Source organism: Saccostrea cucullata, unplaced genomic scaffold (genome assembly GCF_032062105.1).
Source record: "Saccostrea cucullata isolate Sc308-1 unplaced genomic scaffold, CSIRO_AGI_Scuc_v1 ctg14, whole genome shotgun sequence".
Lineage (NCBI taxonomy): Eukaryota > Metazoa > Mollusca > Bivalvia > Ostreida > Ostreidae > Saccostrea > Saccostrea cuccullata.
Window position 1 is genome coordinate 963,314 of NW_026941090.1, and position 7,719 is coordinate 971,032.

The 7,719-nt window shown below is 31.9% G+C and overlaps 1 protein-coding gene across 1 annotated transcript; it reads left to right on the forward strand.

The window, feature by feature from the left end:
• LOC134257123 (gastrin/cholecystokinin type B receptor-like) lies at positions 1 to 1,500 on the forward strand. Its single transcript, XM_062739768.1, has one exon. The coding sequence runs from the start codon at positions 245 to 247 to the stop codon at positions 1,409 to 1,411; it is 1,167 nt and encodes a 388-aa protein (XP_062595752.1). The 5' UTR covers positions 1 to 244; the 3' UTR covers positions 1,412 to 1,500.
• The last annotated feature ends 6,219 nt before the right edge of the window (positions 1,501 to 7,719 follow it).

A 7,719-nucleotide genomic window follows, 5' to 3' on the forward strand; every position in this document is an offset into this window, starting at 1 on the left:
TTACTGGTGAAAGGGAGACGTCAAATACACCGTAACATTTCGGATGCCAGTTACGGGGGTATTATAAAACCTTACTTGTTATTGAACACGACTTGATTGATTGAAAGGCGAACAGGAAAGTGATACTATGGGTCTATGACAAAGGCATTTCCGGTACATACTGTATGTAACACGGACAAGCTCGGCTTCCTTGTTCAGTATGATAAAATAGTAAAAACAATAGCCACATTAAACACTTGGCGATATGGAGAGGAACTTAACACTGGAAGTACTATCTGTCAATCTGACCAACTTTTCCTCACTAGAGGAGTTAGAATGGGAGGACTTTCTGACCAATGATATCCCCATTGTTGTTTTCCTGGCTATTCTCTCTGTGGTCGGCACGGTGGGTAACGGACACGCATTCTGTGTATATTATTTCTGTTACACTTCTTCCAATCATCGGACTTTTGTGGTAGCTCTAGCACTGATAGATTTCATCGCCTGTTTTATAGTGATACCATTTGAGATTTTTGACATGAGATATAAGTACACCTTTACTTCGTCCAATACGTGCAAAACCTTTCGGTTCATGAACCACTGTGTTGTGATAAGTTCAGGTTTAATGCTTGGAGTCATCGCCGTGGAAAGATTCCGAAAAGCCTGTAGACCTTTTCTGAGACAGTTGTCACCGAAGGGGGCGTTTTTTGCCTGCCTCGGAACAGTATTATTTTCTATCATTATAAGCATCCCCGTAACTGTGTTCTATGGATCTGCGGAAAAAGATGTCGGTGGATTCATCGGTCATAACTGCCAAACTCTACCCAGCTTCCGGAAAAATATATTTTACAAAATTTTTAATGGATTTCTGCTTTTACTAAGTACGAGTATATTTGTGATATGCATTGTGGTATACATTTTTGTTGGACGGGTACTGTACAAACAAATGAAATTCCGTATGGAGGCACAGCAAACTCATAGAGGAGCGCATCAATCTATGATCCAAAACGACGATGCCGAAAGTGAGTCCAGCTCAGTTGTGTTGAGTTCTAAAGAAATTTCCTCACATGGAAGCAGAAAAAGCGCACTTCGCACCCTTAGTTCTGTTTCGCTTGGCGCTTTGAACAGACTGTCTACAAAACGGAAGAAACTTGGAGTCAGTCGCAGTAGACGAATCACCGTGATGTTTATTGTCGCGACAGGTGTGTCATACATCGGAGTGTTCCCGAATAGTTTAATTCTGATAATCAAGGCTGTGAATTACACGCACTACAAAGCCCTGTCTGCTAAGCTGGGATTTTTCATTAAACTGCTTTTACGGGGATATTTCCTTAGTAACGTGACAAACCCCATAGTTTATAGTTTTTTTGATGACCGCTTTCGGAGGGAGTGTAGAAAACTATATTCTAAGTTAAAATGCTTAAAATGTTAGTTCCTCACTTACCAAAAGTGGAATTTGTGATTTGTGATAAAATTTATATATGTTTTTTTTTTCAAATTAAATTTATTTGTAACTTTTAATGTCGATCTTTTTAAAAAGACTACTGATTAAAATGTCACTAAAACAAATATCTAACTGAATATAGGGTACATCATGTGAATGCAAGTTTTATTCATTTTGAAAGTGACTACATGTTTCTCGGTCTCTTATTGTATGCATGACTAGAAAAGTACAAAATGAAAACGCCCAAAAGTCCATTAACAACAATACTGTTTCCTATACACGCAATAACATTGATCCCTATGAAATGTCTCCCTGAAAACAGAATAAATAATTGAAGAATTTTTCCTTATACATGCATTTTTTCGATTGTTACAAGTGCATCTACTTTTCAAATCTTGAAATAACATTTATTACGGAAACCAATTGTCATGTTAAATTTCTCAATATTCCTATTTATTTGATAGAATAATAAAACGTATTTTTATATGAAACGCACATTTATGATGAAATAATAAATTTAAAATAATTAATAAATAAAGAGTGCATGTACTAAATGGCAAATTTAAAAGTTTTGAGACATAAAAAAGTTATTCATGCTTTTATCGTCTTCTTTCCTATAAATAACATTAGTCTTTATTTCATGAAAATCCTTCAAATTCTTGTTTTCTGGAAACATATCTACAAACATCTATAATTTTGTATACACAAGTATCTTAAGTTTATAAGACAATTAGATGCCAGTAAAGTTTAAGTAGATATACATGTGTAAAGTACAGATTAATTTAAAGATCTTAAATCATTAAACCTCTATGATTTTCCATAAAGATACGTGTTTGTTTACAAATAAAATATTTAAGTCCGCAATGAAAGTAAACATCATCGTACGTTGCTTTAATGACGCGCTTGAGGGATCCGTTAGTATTAGTAAAGATAACAAATTATGCAAAATTTATATAACAGCGACCAAACAACGAATACAATATGTTTCTGTACATTGTCACCACGGCCTGCTGTTTGAATCGAATTATTATTATCACTCCATGTTCTTCTCATATGAATCCTTGCAAGTGCATGTACATGTAAAGCTAAAGTGTCAAGTCCCTGCTTAATTATGTGTATTAATTAGGAAAATTAAATTCTTACTAGTATTATAAAAGAAATTTCATTGAATAAATGGTACAGATCATATAGGCAGAATTACGATGACACGATATATACATTTTTAATATCTATACATGTTATACGTTTTCCATACAAAAATTTGAGTGAAACATAATAGAAAAAACAATAAATAAGAAAAAATAACTTAGAATGCTCGTTTCAACACAAAAAATTAATTATACCAACAATAAAACGATGTACAAAGAAAAAAATTTCAATACTCAAAAGTAAAGAAATTGGATAAAAGAGGAAAAGGGAGGGAAATATGCTGTATAATACGTAATATCGCGAGTATCTCTTGGTACCCCGAAGTTATCTAACTAACTACCACTCTTTTTCGAGGGAGTCGAGAAAGCTGTAGATTTCTGGGGCACATGACATTGTTTACATTAGTGACAATCGAATGATTCGAACAATTTTATGCCGAAAGTAAAATTTACAAGGATTGAACTACAAATAGTAGATTGTTACAAAAGGAAAGTTTAGAATATTTAATCAGCCTTAAAATGTGACGATTTTCAATGAAAAATCAATGAAAAGAGTCCACTTAGTTAAAAATAACGTTAAAAATGTAACATTTTAGGATAAGCTCCTCTCAAAAAATCGAGTAGGCTGGTTCAGCGATTGTATAGCAAGGTATTCCACCAGAATGATCGATCTTGCATTGCATTAAATAGCACATTTGCCCCCATTCAACAGACGTTTCCTACCTCAATCACGAAAGAGTTCCGCTAAGTTAAGTAAACGCGATATCAAGTATTGTAAATGGACGGAATTTTATATCTTCTTTTTCCATAGCACTTGGGTCAAGGATAATGTATATTTGCTTATGTATTATCGAGGAAATTTGATCTATACTCGAAAAAATTTTAGTGCTCAATTTTAATTTTAGGTCTTTTGTAAATCTTACTGCTTTATACACTAGACATGCAGAAAGTTGATATTATGCGCGTTTTAAAAATGACACCCCACTATATACTAGTACTAAAAAGAATCTACAGTAGGATTTTCCATTCTTTATTCAATCCTGAAGACAAAACATCAAGCCTGGTGTATATAAGCGACTTCTTATATATGTGTACAATAAACATGCTTTCGTTTTATTTATCCTGATTATTTATATTCTTACAAAAAGCAAACAATATCGTTGTCTCACACTTAAAATTCTGTTCTTTACTTTTATAACAGTGTTAAAGGTGTATAAAGGAGAAATGAAGAAAGATCTAAAAGTTGAAGGGGAAATCAGCAGTTATAACAATCCGTAAGAATATATTTGGAAGCTCTCATCAAAAACACTCTATCATATTGTGTAAGTAGTGTGGAGACGAGAGTGTACAACGGCTAGACCATTTAACAATACACTTCAGGTTGAGATCATTTTTAACGTAGCCTGACTCATTATCACGAGACCCGGTCATCTACTCAACTTGTCGGCATAATTAAAAAGTTATAAAATGCATGAATTTTGGAAAGATGACCCTCTTGTGCATTTAAATTTTAAGTCCAAAGTCCTGGGGTATGTTTAATCTTGGCTCCTCTTCTGTTTTCAATACCTTTAACATTCGGCTGTAACTTTTGAGCCGTATCTGGTAATCATCGTTAAGGTATCCGACCCATATTAGAACATAATTTTCTAATTTCTGAATCTAGTTGAAGCAGTTTAGAGTAGAAAAGGATTTACCAGGAGAAATTTTCAAAAATATGATTACCCTAGCAGTAATTAATTAATGAAGAATGCATTGAGGTCTATGGAAACAAGCAATTTTTTGAAAATAAAAATTAAAACCAATAGATATCAAAAAATGCTGTAGGGAAAGATGTATATAATTATTTAGAACAGAAAAATGTTTTGAAAGTAAGATTAAAAAAAAAGAATTTTATTGATTAAAAGCAAAGGGGGATAACTCTCTAAGGAAGGGTCAAGGCCAAAAATTATAGGGCACATTCTGCTCCTACATATTGATACTACAACACGAAGATTATGTCTGCATATACTGAGTATTCAGCCAATCTACCCCGGTATTTCTCTTTTGCATTGAAATTCATTGAATCTGAGGCTATAATCGATTGGATACCTTAATCAAGTCTGGCATTTTGAATTTTGCACATTTTGCACGTGTAGCATTATAATATAATTTATATCTTAAGGACGTTCGATCCTGAGATTTTGAGTGGATTTTGGCCATGTCCTTTATTAATAAAATACTGCATCATTTTTAAGTTGTAACATTAAATCTAGATTCTACAATGCAAATTTGACTATATGCAATGAAAAAACCGCTATAAAATTCCATTCAAGTAGAATTAAGCTAGGAACTATATTTTGTGGCGGAAGGTTTTTTTAAGAAGAAAATGATCAGTTATTTCCTTTTTGAACTATAACAGTATTGTTAATTTTAGATTCCAATTTTTCTATGCTGGTTGCACACAAAGCTGTTTTTGCAGTGAAATGTGTTATGCTGGTTCTAAAATATCTAATAAATTATTTCTTATGAATTCTTTCAGCGAAGTGTGACAAGTATAGTAAATATATATCCTGAAAATCCGGGGGGAAACTGAGCCAAATGAATCCAGTTTTAACATAAAACTGACACTTTTATAGCAATATCTGAAAATCTACATCATATGCCCCCATTTTTGATGTTCTTTTATCAATATTTAAGATAGCTTTGACCTATTTGCTTAAATTCAGAAAAAGTTTAAGGTTTTAAAATAATTTCCTTGCTTATTTTAAATTTCACTGCCAGAAAAATCCCATTTCATCGGTGCAGAAAGGTCAAATAATTGTTTATACGAAGCAATTTGAAACTTTTCTTAGTCACAATTTTAAAGACTCATTTTTTTTTACCGTACGGTTACCTGGGGAGGGTTAGTGTTCGAAGTAACAGAGGAGTTATTCACCTGGAGACCCCCAATACCCAAGATGTCAAAAATCTCTGTATAAAACGTAGCAGCACACAGGAAGTCTGTGTTAAGAAACTTTTGTAATCAGGGTCAACATTACGTGTTTTAAGTGAAACTACGCAAAATGATTATTTTAATATGAAATTTAATTGCAAACTAAACGCATTCGTGGTAATGTTTTGAAGGAAAAAATACAAAAATATTTCGTTTAATAAAAGGAGTTCGTTGAATTGAATAAAAAAATCACGAGTAAAAAATACAAAGCAATAATATTTATTTGTTTTTAATCTTCAATAAAAGAAATCACCATGATTAAAAAAGTCTGAATATTGAAATTAAAAAAAAAAAAAAAAATCCATTTATCCGTTTTGCATGTGAACATTTACCGCGATATCGGAATATTTTTGTTTTGTTTTGTTTTGTTTTGTTTTTCTAAATTTTCTGGCCAACAATGTTGTCCAAAATATTCAATATTTTCAATTCTTCGTGTGTTAACAAAATTTAATTGTTAAAAGATTTCTTTTCAGAGTCGATGACTATTAATTATCTTCACCTTTTCATTACGAATATAGACAGACGCTAGAGGAAATTCGAGCATTGATAAATTCTATCATAAAGAACTAAATGCGGTATATTGCATATATTTGCCCCCACAAAAGTCAAATTTTGAAAACTCCCTGAAATGTGCTGAATTCAATAAATTGTATGAGAAATATAAATTAACAGAAAATATTATAGTGTCAAAGCAGTGTATTTACAATTTTTGTTTTTATGACGTCACAAACTAGTCCGATTTTATATCCTTTTTCAGATTTAGGACAAAATGGACAAAATTTCAACAATTTTAGCTTTTAAATTTATAGAGCGCAAGTTTGTTCAGGAACGATATTGACACATTTCATTGATTTTATCATTCTACACATTATATCAAAATATTTATCCTGAACACACATGCGCTCGGTGTTTTTTACTCAAAATATCGACGAAATATGTACAAAAATTCTGTAAAATTCATAAAAAAACTGAAATTTACGTCATGTTTGTGACGTCATTACATACATATGGCGTCATTACTTATGAAAATATTCAGTACTTTGAAGTCAGTATCTACTCCTCTGTTTAAGAACTTAATTAAATATATCTCCATCAAAGTTTGATTTGGGGGGCAAATATTGGTTATTACCGAATAAAGTTCTTTCTGTACTGCATCGTGCAGATTGTAGCCATTGTACAAAATAAAACACCCTTTGTAAACTATGCCGTTAATTAGTGCTGAATATTTCTAATAAGCCTATCCAATTTCTTAAAACATAATTTTAATCGTCTGACTTCCAATTACAGCAAATAGAGCCGGTTTCTGGGGACGGTTATTTTTCTACAGGTATCGTGGACGATATAACACTTTCAAGTATATATGATTGGGTGTTTAAAGTGTCTTTTTTAAATGGATATATTTACATTTACTTTATTTAACCCTGATAAAAAGCATTATAAAATTACAAGTGATGAATACACATTTTATAACCTACAAGACCAAATCACCAAAGTCTGTCTGGCGTATTAATACAGGGACTACGCCATTACAGTTTAAACAAAGCGAAAACTTTATGTCTTTTATACTAATCATTTGTATTTCTTTGGTGCAAAATATAGTTTATCAATTTAGATTGAAAAACAAAGAAAACTTTGATTATTGTTATCTGTTTTATTGTGCACTATTTTCGTTTGCGGATTTTGGTTTGTGTGCAAACGAACTCTGGCAGGAAACTTGGATTAAGCTGTTCCAAAAGCTGTTCTATCAATTGCAACTTATATGAAGGATAAGGCGGGAATTTTAATTAAAAAAATCAAAATTGCGGAAAATACAGGGGCTAAAAAATGTAAATATAAGCATTGAATAATCATTAACGCGCGTTACTCAATTTGTTTGCACACACCATTGCAGTTATGAGACTGCGTCTTTCAAAAAATGATTATTCAATGCTTAATTGGAGTTCATTTTGTTTCATGCTTTATTGGATAAAAAATATTGGAGGGAAAACTTCGAATATGTAATTTTTAATCAAGACACAAATTTCAGTGCAAAAAGGTCATATTAAATATGCTGTAGCGCCAAAAGAAGCATATTGACCCCCATTTTTTATTTGAATTTTAATTATGTTACGTATCTAGAAACTAAAAATATACTAATCAAAAAAGTTTAAGACTTTAAATATCAGGATCGAAAGTCG

What these genes read in the sequence shown, in the direction of transcription:
- LOC134257123 (XM_062739768.1), top strand. Translation starts at nt 245, where the DNA reads ATGGAGAGGAACTTAACACTGGAAGTACTATCTGTCAATCTGACCAAC.